Consider the following 24665-nt stretch of genomic DNA (forward strand, 5'->3'; position numbering starts at 1 on the left):
CCTCTTTGTTGCAAGTGGTCTCCACACTTCGGATGGGATGGCCCTGGGGACTCGGGGGTGGCTCTGACCTCTCACCTCACGCACTTGGCTGCTCCCAGTCAGGGCTATTATGGAAAAAGCTGCTATGAATGATTAACATATAGATTGCTGTGGGGACGCGGTCTTCGCTGCTCTGGGATGAATGCCCAGGACCTCCACAGGTGCATCATATGCTTATGTTTGGTTCAGTTTTTTACAGAAAGTGCCAGATCACGTCCTGGAGTGGCCGCACTGTTGTGTGTGTCCTGACAGCATCGTCACTGACACAGGCACGCACCCAGGACACCCATGATGGCTGGCCTTGCCGGCAGGGTCCAATATGATCATTCTTCCTTCTGTGCCCATTCTTGTATCTTCCCAACTTCACGGAATTTTATAATACATACTTTGGGATCAGAGAATCAGTTCCATAAAGATTATTTGATAAAGTGAGAAAATTCTCATGAAACCATGTTTTTATTTTTTTTTTAAGATTCTATTTTTTTTATTCATGAGAGACACACAGAGAGAGAGAGAGAGAGGCAGAGACACAGGCAGAGGGAGAAGCAGGCTCCATGCAGGGAACCCAATGCAGGACTTGATCCCTGGACCCCGGGATTATGACCTGAGCTGAAAGCAGATGCTTGACCACTGAGCCCCCCAGATGCCCCACCATGTTCTTATTTTTAAGATTGTTTTAAAAGATTATTTATTTAGAGAGAGAATGTGTGCTCATGAGCAGGGGCAGGAGCAGAGGGAAGGGGAGACAGAGAGAGAATCTCAAGCAGACGCCCTGCTGAGCACAGAGCCAGACTCAGGGCCCAATCCCACGACCCTGACCTGAGCTGATATCAGGAGTCGGACACTTAAATGATTAAGTGATGGAGGTGCCCCAAAATCATTTTTTAAAGTGAAGATGCTGTAAGGTGTAGCAGTACCGTGAACACACCCACACTCTGGCACACTCACATGCATGCACATGCACCCACGCACTCCAGGACTCACAACCAGAGGACAATAACCCCATCATCCACAGGACTCCCCTGACTGCTGGGGTCGGGGTCAGGATTGGTCAGTTCCCCGGGTCACTGTAACAAATCACCGCAAACAGGGTGGCTGAAAACAGAGAAACTCATTCTCTCAGACTGGAGGCTGGAATCCAAACCGAGGTGGGGGTGGGGGTCCCTCCGGGGGCACCAGGGGAGGCTCCTTCCGGCCTCTCCCAGCTCCTAGGCATCCCTCCATCTGACCTCTGTGGTCATGCGGCCTCTGCCTCCTTCTCTGTGTGTCTTTTATAAGGACACTTGTCGTCGGGTTTAGGGCCCACCCAGGTAATCCAGGATGAGGGCACGTTGAGATCTTTAACTTAATCACACCTGCAAAGAAACATTTTCAAAATAAGTTCACCTCCACAAGTTCTGGTGGTCAGGAGGTGCACAAACCAATTAACCTACCTTGAGGGGATGACTTTAAAGAAATTTCTGTGTACTCTTTGCGACTTTCTGAATTATCCACAATGAGAATGTATAGCTTTTATAATTAGATGCAATCAACAATAATAATAGTGGGTTGCCTAAAAATAATAGTTATTTCTCCCACCTTGAAAGAGAGCCAGAAACAGGACAAGAGAGACGGTTGACAAGCAGGTTGACAGAGTGGGCTGGAGCCTCTCTAGTTGTGGGGAGGTGCCTGACCCTCCTCCCCCAACCCCCGTCCTGGCCCTGAGAGCCGGGGGCTGGGCTGGAGTCATGGTGTCATCATCACACAGGCATGTCCCCAGGGTGGGGGATGGGCCTGGGGGTCCTGTGGCCCAAAGAAGATGGGCACTGGGACGGGGTGGTGGGGCTTCTGGGGAGCAGCCGACAGGAGGCTGTGCTGCTGTTCACTGGACCCTGGGTGGGCAGCACGGCACAGACCCCTTGCCGGTCACTCTGGGCCTCACTGGTAAGATTGGCACTGTCACCTCCACTTTACAGGTGAGGAAATGGCATCTCAGGTGGATCATTTGCTCAAGGCTCACAGCTGGTGCATGATGGAGTGTGGCTCCGACGGGGCATGTGGTCTCCAGGACACCTTCCAACACTTGGAGACACTTGGCTGAATGTGGACTGGAAATGACATCTCTTTGGTGTCCTGGCTGTATGCAGTGGTGCTCACTCAGTGTTCCTGGACCCCGTCTCCCTGAGGGCAGAGCTCATGTCTACCTGCTTCTGTGTGACCAGCATTCAGTCCCAAGGACGTGGGACCCCTTGGGGCTTTGACTGAAAAGCTGGGACTGGGGGCAGGCCCCCAGAGGCCGGGTGGGGTGGTGGCGACCCTCTGAGTCCAGGAATCTGTGCTCCATGGTGCTGCTCCTCTGCTCTGTGATTTGGGCTTGTGTCACACTTGCCCTAGGCCTCAGTTTTCCCATCTATACGATAGAGGTGATGCTTCTCAGGCCCCGCAAGCTCTGCGACAGTGGTCTGTGGAGACAAATGGGAAAGTAAGTTTCCTTCCCCGAGGCTGGTTGGTGGCCCTGGCCTCCCGCCTTCCAGGAAGCAGGTCACTGCTGACCTCTGAGCATCCCAGGCCCCCGCCTGTGCCCAGCTGGAGGTGGCCAGTCCCCCTTCCGTCCTCTGGAAAGAATCCCAGGACCGCAACTCTGGGAAGAACTCTCAGCCTGGCCCTGGGAATGGCCCTGGGGACCAGGACTGTCTGCTGGAAAGACAGTGCCTGCAGTGTAGACACTGACACACACCCAGACAGTGCAACATTCGCACAATGCACACATACATGCACACAGGCATGCATGCACACTTATGCCTGGACTGCACATTCACATACACGTGCACACAGGTACTCACACCTGCATTGCACATGCATTATGTATGTACACACGAGTGCACACAGGTATGCATGCACACTCACATCTGTGTTGTACATGCATACACATGTGCACACGAGTATACACAGGTACACACACACTCATGCCTGCATTGCACATGCATACATACATGCACACAAATGCACACACACACATTGCTCTCAAGTAACTATTAACAGTTCTACCCTTCATACGTGTCTATGCAGAGAAAGGCAATCCTTAAAGGAAGAATCACCCAGAGACCCACCCGTGAAGTGCACATTTTGGAGAATTTCCTTCCAGACCTCGAGAGAAGAGACAGGCAGACATACATCCTTTCTAATTCTTTTTTTTAAAGATTTTATTTATTTATTCATGAGAAACATAAAGAGACAGAGACACAGGCAGAGGGAGAAGCAGGCTCCCTATGGGGAAGCCCAATGTGGGACTTGATCCTGGACCCCGGGATCATGCCCTGAGCCAAAGACAGATGCTCAACCACTGCACCACCCAGGAGTCCCATATCCTTTCTAATTCTTACAACAATGGCATCATACGGCCCTTCTGGGTGGTCACCTCTCTCCATTCTAGGAGGCACGTGGTCCCCTTTCATGTAGACCTGGGAGGAGCCCCGAGGGACGCTGCTTCCTCAGACAGCCCACCGGGCGGCAGCATGAAAGGCATCCTGATTGTTCCACATCCTGAAAGCACCATGGGAAATGTCCACGGCTTGACTCTTTCCTTGGGATTAGCACCTGGGAGCTGCGGGGCCAGTGGTGAGCAGCCTTTCTTTGCAGGAGAATCTGTCCCTGTCTGTCTGTGCAGCTCTCCCCACCCCCACCCTGAAAGGCGCCCAGCACAGGGGCACACCCCAAGCATGCTGCATCCAGGGGTGTATGGGCAGGGATCTTTCCCTGAAGGCTCACTTGGTTTGGTTCAAGAGGCCACACGGCTCTCCTTGCACAATACCCCCTGCATATGGCTTTCCTTACACAGTGTCTGCCCCTAAACCACCATCGCCTTGTTTGAAGCATGTGTCTATACCCAGGTGTCAAGGGCTGTGCTGGGGAGCAGCCCCCTGAGGGCCACATTCATGGAAACGTCGGCTTAAAACACCATCCTTCCAGTGGACTCTGTGGCCGCAGATGAACACAGAACACGGCTCTGGGCACCTGGCAAAGTTGAGACCCTCCTGGGGGCACCCCTTCCAGGAACAGGTGCGCATGCCCAAGAGCAAGCACCAGAGGGAGGGCCAGGGAGGCTGGTATCGGGCCCTACCCTGCGCACTAACCAAGAAGGGACATTTCCCTGCCTGGGCTCCCCAAGGTGGAGCTGTGGGTGGAGGGCGGGACGTTGCACTGTGCCTGTAGGAACAGTGTCCAGTACAAGGAAGTTGTCCCACATGGAAGGAACAGTGTGGGGAGGGCCCCGAGGTGGGACCTGGCCTCCCAAAACCTTTGGGGGAGGGGGACGCCACAGAAATGGGGTGACAGAGGCTGACCGTGGTCACAGCCTGGGACCACTTAGTCCTGCACTCTGAGCTGTGAGTCCTTAAAATCATGGCAAAATGCATATGACATAAAATTTACCCTTGAACCATTTTCAGGTGTGTGGTTCTGTGGCGTTTACAGTGCCACCGTGCCGCCATCACCAACAGCAACCCCAGAGCTGTTTCATTGTCCCAAACTACCGCTCTGTGCCCATGAGACACTAACTCCCCACCCCCGCCTCCCACCCGCTGACCCCACGAATCTGACCCCCCGAGGAAGCCCGTGCAGGTGGAGCCATGCAGTAGCCATCCTTCCATGCCCAGCTTGCTTCGCTCAGCAGAACGTCCCCCAGGTTCATCCGCGTGGTGGCCCGTGTCAGAACGTCCTTCCTGTTTCAGGCTGCATGATGTCCCAGTGTGCGGATGGGCCACGCTGCATTCCGTCGTCCCTTGGGTTGCTTCCACGTTTTGGCTGCCGTGAGCATTTCCGTCTGAGGCTCTGCTTTCACTTCTTCGGGATGTTTACCCCAGAAGTGGAATTGCCGAAATGTACGGCAATCCTGTCCAAGGTTGTGAGGACGCGCCACACCGTCTCCCAGCAGCGGCAGCACCGTTGTGCGCTCCCAGCTCCCGCCCGCAGCGCGGGGTTCCGACCCCTCACGTCCTCACCGAGGCTTGTTCTCTGTTATTTATCTATTATAAATAGCAGCCATCCAAAGGGCCCAGGTGACATCTCATCATGGTTTCAATTTGCGCTTCCCGGAGGATGAGGGATGTGGAACATCGCTTCACGTGTCGTTGGCCATCTGTCTGTCTTCCTCGGAGACATTTCCACTCCGGTCCTCTGCTCACTTTAAAATTGTTTCTGGTTGTTGTTGAACTGTCAAGCTTTCCGTGCACTCTGGACATTGGCGCCTTGACAGACATACTCCGGGCAGGTGCTTCCTCGCGAGCTACGGTCGCCTCTCCGCTCAGCTGACTGTGCCTTGCACACGAGTTTTCATTTTGATGCAGGCCTGTGTCCTTGATGCCGTGTCTGACAAATCGTCACCAAATCTAACATCATGGAGCGTTTCCCTAATTGTTCTTCCAAAAGTGTTAGAGTCTTATCTTTAGACCTTTGATCCATTTTGAGCTAATGTTTGGGTATGGTGTGAGGTCTAGGCCCAACTCATTTCCTCGCATGAGGATGTAAGGACTTTTTTAAAAGGAAATTTAAAATATATATGCTGACTACAGAAGTCGTCGGTAAATATTTCTTGTACAGAAAACTGCTTAAAAAAAAAAAAGAACATTAAAATCACAAATCATCTCCCGAGAAGTGGAAACTTCAAACGTTACTTTTCAGAAACCATGTGCCTATGTGCAACACTGGATGCATAGCACGTGTGTCATTTCCAAATCTTCATCTTTCCCTGCGGTGTCTGGTGTGGGCTTCCATGCACCTCCTCAGCTCTGTGCCCTCCAGGCCCGTTCCTGCTCCCCAAGAGCCCACAGCGACTCCTGCACACCTCCCTCCACTCACCCGACTCCCTCCCTGCATCTTAACATAACCTGGAGGTTCAGGCTCAAGTGTGCAATTGGTTTACTCTTCTCCTAATTCTGCACCCGTCCCCCTGCTGCCGCTCCTTTTTAGAGGAAAACTGCAGGAAAGTTTCTTCTCTCCACCCCTACACATTCCGTGGGCATCCTGTGGTCTCCGCCTACACTGCCTCACTGGGCAAGCTCCTCCAGTCCCATGGACTCCAACAGCACCTCTGCACCCAGGATTCCTGGTGGCACGCCTGCCCCAACATACCCTCCACCCTAGATCCACCTGCCACCTGCCTGACTCGGCCCCTCCACCTGGATGGCAACAGACTTCTGCATCCAGACGCCTGAGCTTCGCACCGAGCCCCACGGAGCCCCACCGAGCCCCTCCTGCAGGGATGTTCCTTTCTCTCTCAGGAACGGCTCCTCGAGGCTTCCAGCGCTCGGGCACAGAATCTCATGGTCAGCCTGGGCTCCCCACATTCTCCATCACCCATGGCTTCAGAGCAGATCCAGAGCCCACCACCTCGAGGCCACTTGCACCTGCCTGAGCCCTGTGTCACTGTGACCACTCTTAACTGGCCTCCTGGCCTCTGCCTCAACCTCCTCCATAGAAGCCGGATGGTGTCAGTCCCCTGCTCAGACCCCTCGGAGACTCTCAACTCCCTCACAGCCCTGAGACCCCTGTGACCCCACCACCTCCCTTCATTCATCTCATTCCAATAGCTCTCCCCTCACTTGCTGGGTTCTAGAGCACCCCAGACAGTGCTCTGCCTCAGGGTCTTTGCACATGCTCTTCCCACTGTCTGGAGCCCTCCTGTCCACACCCACAGGGCCCCTCTCTCCCTCACCTCCCTCGGGTCAGTGCTGAATGTCCCCTCCCGGTGAAGCCTTCCTGGCTGTCTCAACATCAGAGCAATTGCGGCACTGCCCCCCACCCCCCAACCCCACCCCACCCCACCCCACCCCGCCCAGCTGGCTCATGTCCCCCAGCCCTGTCATACCGCCAGACACCTGTTATGCTCACCCATTTATTCCTTGCCCCACAGAGCAGGGACTTGGCTCTGTCCACCCACCCAAGGCCCACCACCGCCCACTGCAGCTCTGTGATGTTTATTCTTTGCTGAATGAATGAATTATAGATCTTTGCCCTTAGGAATAATGTTGACACTTGTTATTATTCTGTAAGCAATGCCTAATTACTTTGCCCGACTCCGTGATTCACCACCTTCGAACCTGCTGCCTGGCCTTCACGCCACAACCCCCCGATTGTTAAACAGATGATGTGAATCACCTCTGAGGCAACAGGAGTTCATCTCTACGTGGCCTTTCTAGGGGGGAGGAGACAGGGGAACATTTCCTGACCTCTCAAAGATTTAGAAACACCTGCGTGCTTCCTTCACACACTAAGAGACACTTGCTTGGGATGAAATTCTTGGGGGAGGCGATGCTTTTCCTTCAAAATTCTACAGTCGATGGGACACCTGGGTGGCTCAGATGGTTAAGCGCCCGACTCTTGATTTCAGCTCAGCTCACAATCTCAGGGTCACGAGATAGAGCCCTGCATCAGGCACCACGCTGGCCGTGGAGTCTGCTTGAAATTCCCTCCCTTTGCCCCTCCCCACCCCTCTCTCTCTACTAAAAAATTTAAAAATTAACAAAATTCCACACATTGTCCCATTGCCTCCTGAGATTCAGAACCTCAGAGCCCCATATGTGGAGCCCCGGTCCAACCTCACAGAGCAGAGAATTATTTACCAACCAGCACAGGCTACGCTCGTGGCTGCTGGGCATCCACGCACACTCAAGCCTCTATATGACAACAAAGCCACTGTCTTCCCCCTGATGAGATGACACAAAGGGGAAAACGTGGAAACCATCAACAGAACGAAAGGCAGCCTACAGCGTGGGAGAAGAGATTTGCCAGCCGTTTACCTGATAGGACATTTATACCCAAAATATAAAAGGAACTCATACAACTCCCAAAAAATACAAACAAGTGACCGGCACACTGGCACATGAAAAGATGCTCGACATCATTATTCCCCAGGAAGTGCAAGTCAGAACCATGGTGAGCTCTTATGTCACAACTGTCAGAAGGGCTGGCATCAAAGACGAGACGCAACAGGTGCCTCCTGCACGGCTGGTGGGAGCACAAACCCCTGCAGCCCCCACCGAGCACAGGATGCGGGCTCCTCCGAGAGCTAAAAATAGAGCTACCCTGTGTTCCCTCTTCCGGGTATAGATCCAAGGGGAAGGCAGACAGGATACGGAGGAGTCGTCTGCTCCCCCACATTCACGGTGGCACCAGTCACAGCAGCCAACGCACAGAAACGGCCCAGGTGTCCATGGAGGGCTGAGTGGCTGACGACACGTGCGTGCAGAGGAAGGAGTGTCATTCAGCCACGAGAAAGAACAAAATCCTGCCGCTTGCAACACCACGAAGGGGCCTGGATGGAGTCACGGTGCATAAAGATTCCTCACTCACGCGTGGAATCTAAAAACCCGGAGCTCATGGAAAGAGAGTCCAGAGCAGAGGCTGCCCAGGCTGGAAGGGGTGTGTGGGGAGATGCCGGTCCAAGAGCGGGAACCTTGGTGCAGAGCTGGATGCACCCTGGGGCCCCAAAGCACAGCATGGTGCCTGAGATGACCACAGGGTCCTACACTTGCAGGTGGCAGAGAGCGAATCTGAGTGTCCTCGCCACACACACACACACACACACAGGAAAGGAGCAGCAACTGTGTCACGAGGGAGGCGGACTCCCCCTCGCTCCTTCTGCTCACCCTCATCTCTGCGACAGCCACTCATTCCTCCAGGAGTGAGGCGACCATACAGACCCGCCACCCTGGGCTTCGGTCTCACTTTGTCCTGCGGCCTCAGGGGAGACAGGGAGACAGGGCATAAGCTCTCAGGCCTCCAGACACTTCCTTCCAGTGAGCGTCAGCAAAATAAGCCTTCAGGTTCACAGTGGGGCCAGTTCTCGGTTCCGGCTGCAGCGGAAAAACACAGGAGAAGATGGACACGTCCCTTCCATCTTCTGGGGGCAGAGACAGGGTGGGGGGTAGCCTTGCACAGGCCCACTGGCAGGGGTGCAGAAGGGGACATGCCTCCAGGGTGAGGTCACCGAGCTGGCTGTAGCCCAGGGCAGCGGCGGGAACCCTGCGTCTGCCCAAAGCCAGGGCTGGGCCGGGGGTGACACTGCCAGGCCTCCCTGGGGCAGGGAACCGCGGCGGCTAGTGGCTGAACCTTCCTGCCCGCGGCGCAGGATAATTACAGGGTCCCGGCCGCATGCAGGGGCGGGGGTGGGGGAGCATGCCGCGGGCCCCTTGGTGCCTGTGCTGCATGTGTGATTTGTCTGGAGGGGTTTCCGTGGAACACAGCCACAGGGGAGCAGTGAAGGCTTAAGGGGCCTCTTACCGGCCACCCCAAGGGCCGCAGAGGCTCTGTGTCCACTGTGGACACGATCCTATCCTGGCTCTGGCCTTGCCGTCCCCTACCTGCAGCCAGTGCCGACCTCATGGACGCACAGCTTGCTCGCCAACCCCACAGTGGCCCCATTGCACTTAGAATCAAATCAGAGCTCCCACCAGGGCCTGGCATCCTTGATCCGAGCCCCCCGTCTACACTCCAGCCACAGAGTCACCTCCGGCTGTTCCCTCCTGGCCCATCCATCTGCCCCTTGCAGGGGTGGGACACTGGAACTACACCAAGTGCTGGTGGGTGGGGCAGTCCTCTGCCTGGGCCTGGGAAGGGAATCCCACTCTGGACCTGTATCCTGTCCGGGGCAGCACCTCCGTCTGCCTCTGTAAGCCTTGAATGCAGAGCCGATAATGAGTGGGCCTCCTCCATGGTGGCCGCAGTCGCAGAAAGGCTGGACTCTTCCTGGATCCCTACGTCCTTCCTGGGCTGGCTTCCAGTCTGACCTCAGGCTCTCAGAAGGGGCTCAGTGCGCCTCACCCTGTCTTGGTCTGGTTCCCCTCAAGCAGACCGAGTCTGACTCTGGTCATTGTGCCATGGATCTGTAGGCAGGGTGTTCTTGGGACCTGCCCAGAGAGGAATTTAGAGGTAAAGGGACAACGTGTCTGCAACTCACCCTTGACGGTCCAGAAGAAAATGTGTGTGATGGAGAGAGGCAGAAGCTTTTGGGGAATCAGGAGCAGGTGTATGGTATTCTTTGAGTTATTCTTGCAACTTTTCTTGAAGTCTATAATAATCTCAAAATAAGAATCCCATAAACATGGAAGAAGGTGGCATTGCTGGGGAGAAATGCAGTGGGAGGAGGGCCTTGGCTAGGAGCTGGGGACCCTCGCTTTGTGGTTGGGTTGGGGGGAAGCGGCAGTGCAGGTGCACAGCAGGGCCAGGGTGTGGAGTGATCCAAGGACAGTGCCAAGCTGTGCAAAGCTGGTGGGAAGTCAGATGTAGAGAATGTTTGCAGGGGGGTGTCAGGCAGGATTGGTGTCTAAAAGGAAAATTCTAGGGATGCCTGGGTGGCTCAGTGGTTGAGCATCTGCCTTTAGCTCAGGGCATGGTCTCAGAGTCCTGGGATCAAGTGCCGCATTGGGCTCCCTGCATGGAGCCTGCTTCTCCCTCTGCCTGTGTCTCTGCCTCTCTCTGTGTCTTTCATGAATAAATAAATAAAATATTTTTTAAAAATGAAAGGAAAGTTCTAGCACAGCAAGGAAAGCTGGAGGTATAATGAGGTCACCTTCGGCGTGAGTCCCTGTGTCGTGAATGAGAGGGCGGCAGGGTCGTCTCCTGAGAGAGCAGAGTCCAGGGGATGAGCACACTGGGGTGATGCAGCAGGGCGACCATCCCGGGGTAGTCCTCAGCCCACAGCCATGGGGTGAGACAGCAAGGGGTTGTGTTTACCAAATGACCATGACAGAGGCAGACAGACAAAGAAATGGGAGAAGAGGAGCTTAATTGCAAAGACTTCTTGATCGCTAGGATCTGAGCTGCCTGCAGAAGGGTGGGCAGAGTGGGTGAGGACTGCCACCCAGAAAGTCGAGTCAGTATCAGGACTGGGGCAGAGGGATGTGTGAGCAGGCTGGTGGAGGGTTGGAGCACAAACCCGCCTGGGGAGAGGGTAGGTCGCCGAGACCATTCATTCAAGGGGAAGAGGACAGGCCCTTTGGCAGGTGGTGCTGGGACAACGGGACATCCCAGTGCAGGTGAGTACAGCCAGATCCCTCCCTCACGCCACACACAGAAATCCCCCAGAAGGGGCCGCAGATCCCAAGGGAGGCACTGAAGTCATAAAGCTCCTAGAGGAAAACACCCACCCCGCCCGACAACCAGGCGTCAGCCATGCCCAGGCCTCCCACCGGCCTCTCGCCTGCAGCCCGACGCTCCCAGTTCCAGGTGGCCGGCGAGGCCAGGCTCTGGGCTCCAGGCACACACAGTGCTGGGGAGGGGCCTCCCGGGGAGGGGGAACCACACAGCCTCCAGGTGGGACAAACCAGAGTTTCATCCCTAGCCCTGGGCCTTGGGGGAGCTGCTCCCTGCTCTGAGCCTCAGGTCCTCCTGTAAAGTGGAGACCTTGTGTAGGCACTCGGCTGAGTGCTCCCCATCTATGTTTACTGTTGGGTAAACATACTCTGAGTGGGCACAGCTTCTGCACGACAATCTCAGTTGCAGGTAACCACAGGAAACCCAACTCTGCTGATTTCAATGTCATAGGACTTTATTGGCTCAGTTGACTGAGAACAGAGTGCAGCTTCAGGCATGGCATGATCCAGGCTCCCGACCTGCTTGTCTTCTCTCTTTCTCTCAGTTCCACTTCTCATGAGTTTTCATTCCAAGGCAGACATTCCCCTCAAGGTCATCAGATGCCACTGGTCTGATTCTCCCAACCAAGGAAAGAAAAAGACCAGAATCAAGGAAAGTAGGCTCCTCCCCACAGCTCCATCAACCAGCTCCTTGAGAGGAATTGACTCTCAATGGTAAGAGGGCCCACCCCTGAATCAATCACTGTGGAATGGGGTGGGACATGCCAATGGGTTGGGCCAATCGGGGCTTACCCTCAAATGGGACTGAGTTTCAGGAAACTCAGAAACTTGGTGCCTGTCCATTGGAAAAATGGGGAGTTCTAGAAAGACACCAGATCTGCATCCAGAGCCTGACACCAGGGCAGGGTGGGCACTGGGGGGTCTGCCCATGGTCAAGGCTGAGAAGCCAGGTTGCTGTGAGGAGCCCAGCCAGCAAGGGCACCATGGGGTGTGGGGTGCTCTGAACAGAGGAGAGGTTGGCGCAACAACGCAGGCAGGGCTGCCCTGGCAGGTGTGTGAGAGGGGTCCCATCCCTGGACGTGAGCAAGCCCACTGGGACGACACTTGGTCGGCCTCCAGTGCTGGCTCTCTGAGACCACATGACCCCAGCCCCCAACTGGACACCTTCCATAGTCCAGCCCACGCCACCCCCCAAAGCAGGGCCCGCTGTGTGACCTTGGGCGAGTCACTTAACTTTTCTGACCTACCATTCCCTGTGACTTTTCATGTCACAGGGAATGGTAGGAGACCCTCCACAGGGACATATGGGAACATGGTAGATGCCCAGAAATGGTTGGTCCTAGGACCACTGGGGTGGAGGTGTCCTGGAGGGTGCCTATGTCCCGCCCCAGGGTGAAAGTTTTGAGGGGTGCCCCACATGGGCATCAGCACCCTCCTTGCCCTCGGATCTGAGGCACAGCAGGCCCTGGGACCCTGAGGACAAAGCCCAGGGGACAGGAAGAGCAGCTTGGCCCAGGGACAAGGGGAAGGGGACTCCAGACCCCTGTCCATCCTTCCTGACAAGGTGGCCCAGGCCTTGGGGAGCCAGAGTGACCGTTTCAGAGCAGGGCCCGGCCTCCCCAGCTCCTACGAGGACGGGAAGGGCCTCAGGGGCTGGAGGGCTGGCAGCTCCTCTGAGGGCGGCGGAGGCCAGCAGCCTCCAGGACAGCTGCACGGGCCGCCAGCTGAGTGGGTGGGGCTGGCCGTCCTGAGAAGGAGCAGACAGGACGCACCCTCCCAGGAGAGGGGTCACGTCCAGCTCCTCCGTCGGGCCGGTCCGGGGCGGGGCAGTTTCCAAGAAGAGCCCAGGCTGCAGGCGGTCAAAGCTGAGGCCTGTTGTCTTAGGAGGAGACCAAGCCCTGCTGTCCGGGCAGGCTGAGCTCACCATCATTTCAGTGGGCCAGACCCCTCCCCTGCCCGTCTTGCTCAGCTCTCGTGACTGAGCCTCTGCGTCAGCTAGTCCCAAACCAGCTTTTGCACAAGAGGCCCAAGCCCCACTGCCTGGGTTCTAATCCTGATTCTGTGGCTCGTTGCTGTGTGACCTTGGGCAAGTCACGGAACCTCTCTGTGCCCAGCTCTCTTAAAGGGTGAAATGAGCATATCAGTAGTAGCAGCTCCGTTGGAGATTTGGGTGAGGGTTTGGGTGAGGCTGCTACGTGGAACTCGGTCAAGGGGCCCTGTCCGTGAGCCCGGCTGTCTTAGCAAACCACCTGCCCTTCCTGGGCCTCGGTTCTCCTTCTGTAAAATGAGTATGAGCAGAAGTGTAGTGCTGAGAAGTGCATGGATTTTGGGGTCAGACCCACCTGGTTTCTAGACCCAAGTCCATCATCCAGGGGCTTAGTGGCCTTGGGAAAGCCACTTGAACTCTCTGAGCTGAGTTTTCTGCACCTAAGTAACAGGTATAACTGGCACCCCCTGTGGCACTGTTCCCAGAATTTAAGGAAACGCCTGAGAGAGAGCAGAGCCGGGGGCAGCCGACCAGCCTGACAGCAGTGGGGTCCCTCCCCCTCTCCAGGCCTCGCCCCACCCTTGCCGGGGCATTGCCCCCCATGCCCTCGGGGTTACCAGACACCCACTCACCCGCACCCTGTGCCCCATGTTTCTTTTTTTTAAATAATAAATTTATTTTTTATTGGTGTTCAATTTGCCAACATACAGAATAACACCCAGTGCTCATCCCGTCAAGTGCCCCCTCAGTGCCCGTCACCCATTCACCCCCACCCCCCGCCCTCCTCCCCTTCCACCACCCCTAGTTCGTTTCCCAGAGTTAGGAGTCTTCATGTTCTGTCTCCCTTTCTGATATTTCCTACCCATTTCTTCTCCCTTCCCTTCTATTCCCTTTCACTATTATTTGTATTTGTTTTCTGTGCTGTGTCACAAATTATCATAAACCCACTGGCTTAAAACAACACCCACTGAGCATCTCATGTCTCTGTGCCGAGGTGGCACATTCTGGCTGGTCCTCATGCAGGAGGGTCTCATGGGGTGTTGGCCAACAGCTCCCCTGACAGGAGGCTCAGCCAGGGGGTATCTTCAGGTCCTTCGGGGCATTGGCAGAACTCACTTCCTTGTGGGTATAGGACTGAGGTTCCCATTTCCTGGCTGGCTGTCAGCTGCGGGATGCTCAGCTCCAAGACATCGCCCCAGGTCCTGGCCCTGTGGCCCCCTCGGGGCCCCCCACACATCCATGCTCTCTCCACACTTCAAGCAGGAAGGGCTCAGTCCCTATTAAGGGCTCTCCTGATTAGGTCAGGCCCACCCACACTCAAGAGGAAGGGAATTATACAGAGTGTGCATACCGGGGGGTGGGGTAGGAATTTGGGGGGAACATCCTAGCATCCGGCCCACCTCCTCCTTTGGCCCTTGGGAGCCCCAGGAGGAAGCCTTCTCACTTCTGGTAGATAGCAAACTGGAGCCCCTGGTCACACAGCAAATGCCTAGAGAAGAAACAACCGGGCACCAGCCCCAGATGCGTACAGCCTTCTTTTGTAGACGAGGGGACTGATGTATCCTCTACAGCCTTCTGGGTCTAAGCAGAGTCCAAAGACGAGAATTACAGGAGCAGAATTTATCTCAAAGGAAGAACATTCTAGCAACTGAAGGCACTGCTTTGATGGGTAGTGAGCTCCCCATCATCAGAAGTGTCTGAGCAGAGGCTGGCTGGCCCTGTCGGGATGCCCACGAGCTGGTGCCAGTCACCATGCAGCTTCTTCCAGTCAGTCTCTGAGACCTACCTTCCTGCCAGTGGGGACCGTCGTCCTGCTGGAAAAGGAGCCCAGCAGGTGATCAGAGCTGGACTGGACGCAGCTCCCGACTCCACTGCCTCCGTGACGGGGTCAGGGGTGGATGTGACAACCACTGACTGGAGCCAAGAAGATACACTGAGCCTTTCACCGGGCTGCTGGGGAAAGCCCCCCACCCCCACCCCAGAGGAGGGCGCCTGGTCCTGCATCAACCAGCACCACGGGAGCACAGTCTACACGGGCCGCAGGACATCAGGAGCCCCTAGATCAGGCCAGCCCTGATGCCTGATCATAAACCCCCGTCTAGCTGTCAGAGCACCTGTCGAATGGCACTCACAGGAAGGTCTCCCATCCCCCCGGGTGCTGGAGCAGCCCCTGCCAAGCCCCCAAGCATCCTTCTGTCCCAGCATCATCCACACGTCAGGGCACAGCTGCCCTGACAGCACAGCGCATGGCTGAGGGCATGTGCTCTGGAGCCAGACAGCCTGGGTCCGGATCTTGGCCCTGCTCAGGCCGGCTGTGTGACCTTGAACACGTTACTCCACCTCTCTGTGCCTTGGCTGCCGCACCCACCAAACAGGACCATGATGGCACTGATGTCTCAGGGTTCCCGAAAGCAGTACCAGGTGCTGGCCGCTGTGGCTCTCGCTCCCTCTCCCCGTTGAGGCCGGGGCCCCGCGTGGGACAGCTGGAAGAAGAAAGCCAGGCAAGGGTCAGGAGGGAAGTGTCTCTCCCAGAGGACCCACTGCCTGCAAGTGCGGTGAGTGCCAAGGGGAGGGGGCTGCAGACAGATGTGACCACGTCACTGCCCCCTCGCCACCCCACCCTCTGAGTCACCCACTGATGTGAGCTGCTGAGTCTTATCGCAGGCCAAGGTGTGGCCAGGGATGGTCCTCGAGGTCCCCAAGTGACATAACCATGACCTCATCCGATGTGAAGCCTGGCCTGGACAAGGGTCAGGTGACAAGGTAAAGCCTGTCCGGAGTTTGGATGGCTCGGCCCGAGAACCAGGGCCCAGTGCCGCCGTCCACCTCTACGCAGAGGTAGAGGTGAGGGACGCGGGTGCCCCAGGGGGAGGCCGACCCCCACCTAGCCCAGGTCCAGCCTCGATGCACTCAATTCCATTCCGATCCGTGTAGATAACTCTGTCCGACGCCCAGCGTGCACCAGCCCTGGGGAAATGAGACACTGTCCCCTCTGGGCCCGGGGCTGCCATCTGGAGCCAGGTCAGGCATGACCTAGATGGTGGTCATATCATAACCCAGAGCAAGGTCACTGTTCACAGCCAGAGCCGCCCCTCAACGGGCGCAAGGCCCAGAGTCACTTGGAGAGCATCTCCTCTGCCAGAGGATGTTGGGGTGTCCCCCAGAAGGCACTTGCCATAAGCGCACACATAAGGCAGAGGGCGGGCCAGGGGCACCTGCCACCAGCTGCTCTGGGCTGGCCTGTGATGCCCAAGCTCCCCGGCAGGTGCTGACCCACCTCAGTCTTTGGGCTCCATCTGTTAGAGGGTCCCATGGTGGCATCTGGGGCCTTCGGTATATGGTTCCCCACAGATCCTCTCCCTTCTTCTAGAACCTTCTTGCCCTGCTATGCTGTGTGCCCCACGTCACGTGGGCTGACCCCAGCCCATTTGTTCATGGAGTTCTTCGCCTGCGGTCGTGGGTCACCCGGGGAGGCCAGGTGTGCAGCGGGCGTGCTCATGAGTGAGTGGGTGGGGAGACTCTCACCAACTTCGGCATCTGAGCCCCTGCTCCCGAGGAGCTTCCGGGACTTTCTGCCAAGCTCGAGCACTACCACCGAAGCAGCTGCTTCCCTGCCCCCTGCCCCCCCCAGAAAGTCCAAGTCACACCTGCTGACCACTGGAGCTTCTTGTGGAAGCCTGGGCCCTCTTACCCCTGGTCCCCACCAAGGAATATCTTATGGGGAGCCATCTAGGACGCGCTGTGGAGGGTGTTGTCAGGACACCGGCTGCATCTTCTTTCTGAGGCCCCCTGGGGAAGCCTCCCCTCCTCTCAGTGGTGAGAAAAGCCAGGCTGCTGTGGAGCAATGGGCTCATTGCTCAACGTCTCATCATATGGACGTCAATGTTTCCCTATTTGCCCTGACTACTGGGAAGCCCAGAGCCACATTTACAGACAAGCACTAAAAAATATCATCTCATGGTAGGAATTCATCTATCAACCTCACCTCTGGCTTTCCATTATTTTTCTACACCCCCCCCCTTTTTTTTGCTTTGCTCTGTTTCTCTCTTCTCCTTTTTATCTGTTCTGTTTGTAAAGAGTCTTAAACACGGTGGGGGCAGGTACGGGGAGTAAATATACATGAATGAATGATACATTTACCCAGACAAAATCGCCCCCCAGCACTTGCGGGACATGTCCTAGTGGCCGGCGAGAGTGTAGCAGGGAGGCCTGGCAGGGTGCCTGGGCATGCCCCACAGAGCCCAGGCCAGAAGCCCCGGCTGAGGGTGATGAGCCTCCTGTCCCCCGACCCCCGTAGGTCCTGATGGCAGCAGGACCCCCTTCCCACCGCTCCTTAACGTTCCCCCTCTTCCAAGGCACAGGCACCTACAGAAGGGCAGGGCTCTGGGACAGACTCAGATCCTGGGCAAAGAGGCGCTGCTCCCACCGTGTCCCCCCCCCGCCCCCCCAGGCTGCCCCTGACATCTCTGAAATGCACTCCCTGTTGGCCTGCCCAGCACTCTGGGCTCCGGCCAGCCCGCGCTCTCCGCAGCCTCAGGAGCCCAGCCCGCCCACGGCAGCGGGGAACCAGACGACCCCAGGGACCACACCCCTGCGTCCAAGTGCGGCAGAGAAGCTTGTATGCGTCCTTTTGCTCTGGGCCTGTTTCCCCGTCTGCACAAGGCATAGATAGAGATCCCCTGTGGAAGCGGCTGTAAAGGTCACAGGTGGCCATTGGGGGCAGTGTGGCCTCCGGGGAAGAGCCTGGACCTGACTGGCGGAAGGGCCCAAGCCAGCGGAGTCCCAGCCTGTGACCTCGAGCCTCCCCTAAGGAACATAATCCCCACCTCCTAGGCGCCCTGAACACTGAGCCAAATGCTGTATGTGGGGCAGCATCGCGGGGCCTCAGGAGCCACAGTTGCTGTCACTCGAAAGCTACAGAGGGTTGCTGCACAGCTCTCCTCTGCAGCGGCAGCCACCCCGCCTCCAGGGTGCAGATGGGGAACCTCTCTGAGACTCAGTTTCCCCACCTGTAGACAAAAGGGTGAGAAGAAATGAGCTCTTGGCCCTCCCTCCCTGAGGTCTCTGCTCCCTGGACCCTGCGGAATGCAGGCACACGAACACACTGCCCCGAGACATGGGCGTCTGCGGTGGGACGTGGGCCCCCAGAGGGTGCACTCTGGGTCGTGATGCCCCCATCACGAGGGTCAGCCTTCTACCCCTGAGGTGTGAGTCCACCCTGCAGGACATGCAAACCAAGAGACCGACCAGGGATGGGGACAGCCCAGCCCAGTCTAGCCCTGGGGCCCCCAACCCCTGGAATGCTCCACATCTTAGACAAAACACATTCCCAGTTTTTCTGAGGTAGAAATATATGTCGTATTGTTCTTTTAGAAGGGAAAGCCCAACCTCCCTTCACAGCCCACTGCCTTGTGGTCCTTCACATCAATGTTCATGGCCACTGTCTCTCCCAGATTCCGTGGATGCTCATGCCCAGGGTCCCCCAGAATCTTGGCCCTGCGTCCTTCTCAGTCGGAGCCACTTTCTCCAACATACCTGTCTGGCATGGCCACCCCCCTTCTGATCCATCAGTAGTGCCCAGTCCTCCCAGGACCCCAGGGCCTCAGGGATGGGACCCACCCTCTTCTCCCTGTTGCCTCTCCCAGCTGTGGGTGGAAGTTCCTGAACTGGGTGTCCATAACCTGCATGGGAACAAGCATCCTTATTTTCACCAACGCCTCCCCCGATGGGCAGTGTTTCCTTCAGTGGGGAAGTGGGCTCAAGAGAAGTCACGGGCATTTCCATGCCCTGCTGGCTGCTGCAGGCACCCCAAGTACCCTTCTGCTCAGCTGCTTGGAAATCTTGGCTGATGACCCTGCCACTGGCCAGATGATGTTATTTAACACACTCACAAAGAAGCCTGTGTATAGATCACAGACACGGATTTGTTTTTCTATAAACTTAATACCTGTATTCCAGTAGCACTGTATACGCTGTGCAGTTTGTTTCATGCATTTTTAAAAAGCATCATTCTGCAAGCCAGCCTTCCCTGACTTCACCAGGTGGCCAGAGGGGCTCACCACACAAACAGGACAAGGATCTCCAGTCCCAGGGTTTGCACACGTGTGTTTTCTCCTGCCCAATGAGTCACCACTCTGATTTACTTTTGCTTCCAGAGCCTCTGACCAGGTGGTGACCAGCTCCTGGTGTGTCCTCTCCCAGGCCCCAGTCCCTTTGCTGCATAGCCCATCTCCTCTGTGGGGTCCTCCCAGCAATCCTGTGAGGGAGCAAAGTGGCTCTTCATTGCCCTTCTGTGCAGGGGAAACTGAGTCACAGAGTTGTAGATGACTCCCAGGGTCCCTAGGGACTGGGACCCCCAGGGGGACAGAACTGTGTCAGACACCTCAGACAGACCATCACACCTCCAATCTATAAAGACAGAGGAGGGAATTCCGGTCATAGGCAGGTGCTTCCTGAAGGTCTGTCTCCAGTAGAGGTGGGGATCCAGGTGTGGGTCCCTTTTGAATCCTGGGCTGGGGGAGGGCAGCTAGGGCAGCTCACTGGGGAGGAGGAGCAGGGGTATGTGATGGGGAGAAGGAGGAGCAGGGGTATGTGATAGGGAGGAGGAGGAGGGGTATGTGATGGGGAGGAGCAGGGGGGATGTGCTGGGGAGGAGGAGGGGATGCGATGGGTAGGAGGAGTGGCAGGGTGTGCTGGGGAGGAGGAGCAGGGGGATGCACTGAGGAGAAGGAGTGGGAAGGTGTGCTGGGGAGGAGGAGGGGGGATGCGCTGGGGAGGAGGAGCAGGGGTATGTGATGGGAGAAGCACGGGGGATGTGCTGGGGAGGAGGAGCGGGAGGGATGCGCCCGGGAGGAGGAGCAGGGGGATGCGCCGGGGAGGAGGAGCAGGGGGATGCGCCAGGGAGGAGGAGCGGGAGGGTGCGCTGGGGAGGAGGAGCAGGGGGATGCGCCGGGGAGGAGGAGCGGGAGGGTGTGCTGGGGAGCAGAAGCAGGGGGATGCGCTGGGGAGGAGGAGCGGCAGGGTGTGCTGGGGAGGAGCAGGGAGATGCGCTGGGGAGGAGGAGCAGGGGGATGCGCTGGGGAGGAGGAGCGGCAGGGTGCGCTGGGGAGGAGGAGCAGGGGGATGCGCCGCGGAGGAGGAGCAGGATCCCCGTCCGGGATCCCCGCGCCGTCTCCCAGCCCAGGCAGGCCGGCAGGCCGGTCGGCGGCGCGGCTCGGGCTGGGTCCCGCCGGAAGGCCGGCCGGGCGGGCGGGCGGCAGCGGGGGCGGGGCTGGCTGCGGGGCCGGGCCGCCCCTTCCAGGGAGGGCGGGCCGCGCGCGCCTTTAAGTGCGGCGGGGCCCAGGCGCGCCGAGCGTCGGCCCAGGAGGAGCGGGCGCCTCTCGGCTCCGAGCCCGAGCGCGGCATGCCCCCGCGGCCCCGCGGCCCGCCCGCCTGAGCCACCGGCGCATGTGGCCGCGCGCCCAGCCCCGTGCCCTGCGCAGGCGGCCGCCGCCCGGCCCCCGCCCGGCCTCGGCGTCCCCGCGGCTCCCCGGCCGGCCCCCCGCGCCGCCGCCCGCCGCCCGCCCCGCCGCCCTCCCCGCCGCTATGCCGGCGCGCGCGCTGCTGCTGGCCGCGCTGGCCGCCCTGGCGCTGGCCCGAGAGCCCCCGGCCGCGCCATGCCCCGCGCGCTGCGACGTGTCCCGGTGCCCGAGCCCACGCTGCCCCGGCGGCTACGTGCCCGACCTGTGCAACTGCTGCCTGGTGTGCGCGGCCGGCGAGGGGGAGCCGTGCGGCCGGCCGCTGGACTCGCCCTGCGGGGAGAGCCTGGAGTGCGCGCGGGGCGTGTGCCGCTGCCGCTGGGCGCACGCCGTGTGCGGCACCGACGGGCACACCTACGCCAACGTGTGTGCGCTGCAGGCGGCCAGCCGGCGCGCGCTGGAGCTCTCGGGGACGCCGGTGCGCCAGCTGCAGAAGGGCGCCTGCCCATCGGGTAAGCGCTCGGCCTGGGGAGGGAAGGCACCTCCCGCGACGTGGGGGCGCAGGGCCGGAGAGGGGCTTCCAAGGCCACGCTGGCCGGGCAGGTGGGCAGGCCTCTTAGAAGTCATCTAACCGGACCCCTGGTCTTCTGGGTGGGGAAACTGAGGCGCAAAGCCACGGAAGTAGTTCAAGGTGAAACGGGCCCACTAGCTCTTCGCTTCTCTTTCTCTCTGGCCTCACCAAAGCGTACCTGTCTCGTGTATCATTCTGCTGCTCCTGTATTTCGGCTCTTCCCCGGGCGCAATCTTTCCTGGCCATAAAACTCACCCAGAACGGATGTTCTCTTGAGTGATACCCAGGTTTCTTTCTTCTTAGCTGCACTTAGAGTGCATGTCTCCAGAGGGCTGTTTGGGAATGGTGAGCAAGCATGTGGGGTCTCTGCGGGCATGGGGCCTCCTGGGACAGGCTGCTGGGACAGGGAATTCCTTTGTTCCTCCAAACCCTAGGACAGCCTCCCCCCAACCAGAGCTGGCCCAGGACTGCTTCTTGCCACACAACTTGACCCTGTGCATGGAAGAAAATGCTAGGAAACCCTGCCACCCCTTTATCTGTTTAGGGTGCTTCTTAGGAAGGCAGCCTCGGGTGTCGGTTCAGTAGGTGCTTGCAGTCACCATGTGCTGGGCGCTGAGCCCCAATTTCACAGAGACGAGTCAAGCCCTGCGTGTGCCCTCAGTTTACAGCCGCTGGGGGGAGACGCTGACCACCAAGCCAGGCTTGGCGGGCCCCGGGAGCACCAAGGAGCATAACTGCCTGGGCTGCTGGGAAGCCTTTGGGGATGAGGAGTCTCAACGGAGGAGGGAGGGCAAGTCTTCTAGGTAGTGGTCAGGAATGGTTCTCTGGGAAGAGCAGATGGCAGGAGCCACCACATGGAGGCCCAACTGCATAGGATGAGCTGCACCGGCGAGAGCACGTAGCCGGGAGCAGCTGGCGTGTAGTGGGATGTGGGTGTATATGTGTGTGTGACACCCAGGACTGGGTGGGCTGGCAGGCATGGGTCACAAGTGGCCATAAGTGTCTGGCCAATGGCTTAGACTTCATCCTGCAGGCCAGACTTCCCAGGTTGCATCTGGTATTCTGAAAATAAGTATCTCATGGCCCAAAAAGCTTAGGAAAATAAACAGTGTCCATGCAGTGGTGATTCACACTACCTTTGAGTCTATCAGACATTCTGAGAAACCTGCAGAGAGAGAGAGGAAAAAAAAAAAACCCACACAAAATCATAAATCCCAGGATTTTCCAAGAGAATTTCAGCAGAGACCTCTTCTTTCCTGGCAAAACATGTATGACCTCCTCCCTGGCACCTCGGGGTTCTGGGGAGCCCAGTCTGGGAAGACCATGTAGGATTCGATATGATTATTTAGGGGAGCCAGTGAAGGGCTTTAAGGGAGGGGAGGGTGATTCGGTCAGGCTTGTTTAGGTTGTGCCCAGAAGAGCGAGGGATGAGAGCACAGTGCCACACGGATTCTTGGACATGGACATTGGCATTGACAGGCCCTCCGCAAGCCATGCCAATGGCCCCCAGAGACAGCGGGCTGGGGTGACGCTGGCACCCGCCCATTATATTTTGGCTATGTCCATGGGGGCCCCCCAATCCTGACTCTGCCACGCGGGGGACACTATTAGACTAAGGCTCCAGGGTCCGGGGCAGTCCAAGCATTTTGAAACCCTCATTTCTTGACTGAGGGAGTCCACGTTCGGTACCTTCCCTGTGTGTCCAGCTGGCCCTGGGCCTGTGACAAGGGCACTGTGATGGGCCACACCCTGCCTGTGCCCTGGAGAGACTTACAGTTGGTCAGGGAGACAAGTGGGGGGGGAGAAGAGGGGAGGAGCCTGACAGACAGGTGCAGAGGGCACTCAGCAGGCAGGCGGGGGCTGCAGCATGGGGGTCCCGGGCTAGGGCTTCGACGAGCTGCTGACCCGGTTTCCTCTTCTGTAACAAGCGTGGGGCTGACAGTAGCAGCTGCCGGGAGAACCGTGGCAGGGATTGATGGGCCAGGGCGTGCGGGCACGTGGCCCCCTGAGCCGTCGGTAGACCATGTATTAGTTCACGGGTTGCTGTCCCCGTGAGGACCACTGGCACCACTTCTGTTTTATCTGGCCAGGTCAGCCTCGGTGCTGAGCTGCGGAAGGTGAGCCGGAGCTCTCCCGGCAAAGGATGGGGTGGTCAGGAGGGACGGGGGCAAAGCAGAGGCTGGAGGAACAGCCTCGCAGGCACAGGATCCCAGAGCCCAAGGGGCAGAGGCCTTGGGAGGGAGCAGGGACCATAAAGGGGGCTGCGGGCGCGGCCTCCGTGCCGCGGGGAGGGTGCACGGGGCTGGGGTCCAGCACGCTGTGCACATTAATCTGTGTGGCCCCGCCCTTGCTCCTGGGCCCTGTGCCATCATCATCACCCCATGCACAGGGGCCTCAAACATCCAGGCTCCGGCCAGTTCCACCTGCAAAATCCAGTCCCTATAGAATACTTGCTGAGCCAGGGTCTCTGGCTAGCGCTCTCATCTGCCTCTGCGCGTCTGCTCCTTCTTACACCACAGATGCGCTCGGTGAGGCAGGGAGCGGTCAAGGCATTGGTCTGAGGTCACTTGGCCAGGAAGTGACCGAATCAGGCCAGCCCCCGCCCCCTGTCCCCTCACCCGCCCCGCCCTGGCTGGCTTTGAAAGCTGCGATGTCAGGGCCCCAGGCTTCTTCTGCGGGCAGGGACAGCAGGGTCCTCGAGGTCTGGCGTCTGGGTCAGACCAGGGTCCCTGGCTCCACTGGGCTGGGTGATGTCCACACATAGCAGCAGGCGAGGTGCTGCCCATCCCGGGCTTTCCTGCACACAATTCCTGCCAGCTCTGCCCTCACCTTAACCAGCCTTCAGATGCCAGGTGCTGGCGACCAGGTCCAGTCTTCAGTGCCTGGCTCTTCCCTGGGCTGGAGCTCTGTGTTTCTGCTGGCCATGGTCCTCATGTCACCTTGTCCTCCCACCCATGGATGGGTCCTCAGCTCCACCTAGAACCTGCCCCTGAGCCACCATTGTTCCTACTTGTCCCAGTACCACTGGCCTCCACCTCCCTCATCCTCCCTCAGCTCACTTCTCTATGCAGCGGTCACAGTAACCTTGATAAATCCATGGTGCCCGTCACTGGCGGGACCTCCCTCAGCAGCCCCCCAGCACTTTGACCCACTGGGCCCACCTGGTCCCCTCCCACCCCGTAGCGCCACCTCATCCTCTGTGCTGCAGCCCACTCTTCTCTTCCCCACCTCAGGGCCTTTGCACATGCTGTGCCGGCTGCCCCAGGTGCCCATTCCCTCACCTTCATGTAACCATGTCCTCATCTGTCTGGGCCTGGTTGTGCCACCCCCCTCCCCGAGCTGCCTTCCCTGACCACGACACCTAGGCCACCCCTTGCTCAGCCTCATGAGCACACACCAAGGGCCCTCCAGAACCCCTCCCTTCACCTGTGTGATCAGCCTTATCTGCCGTTTCTCCATCTTACTGGCTCTGAGCCTCACGGGGCAGGGGTCTGGCCCCGATTCCCTGCCAGGCCTGCTCCATCACCCGGCATGTAGTAGAT

The 24665-nt window shown here is 58.1% G+C and overlaps 1 protein-coding gene and 1 long non-coding RNA gene across 3 annotated transcripts in view; one reads left to right on the top strand and one right to left on the bottom strand.

The window, feature by feature from the left end:
- Positions 1-692: 692 nt before the first annotated feature.
- LOC112654097 (uncharacterized) lies at positions 693-11073 on the bottom strand. Its single transcript, XR_003132739.3, has 4 exons — positions 10586-11073; positions 9974-10084; positions 8664-8870; positions 693-2480 (listed from the first exon to the last, which is right to left on the bottom strand). It is a non-coding gene; the product is annotated as an uncharacterized LOC112654097 (long non-coding RNA).
- Positions 11074-20679: 9606 nt separating this feature from the next.
- Positions 20680-24665, top strand: part of HTRA3 (HtrA serine peptidase 3) — a 30862-nt gene continuing 26876 nt past the window's right edge. For both annotated transcript variants that reach the window (XM_025437708.3, XM_025437710.3), the window contains exon 1: positions 20680-21064. In XM_025437708.3, coding sequence (XP_025293493.3) covers positions 20680-21064 — 385 coding nt within the window. The remainder of the gene's footprint in view (positions 21065-24665) is intronic.

This window comes from Canis lupus, chromosome 3 (assembly GCF_003254725.2).
Source record: "Canis lupus dingo isolate Sandy chromosome 3, ASM325472v2, whole genome shotgun sequence".
In the NCBI taxonomy this organism is placed as follows: Eukaryota; Metazoa; Chordata; class Mammalia; order Carnivora; family Canidae; genus Canis; species Canis lupus.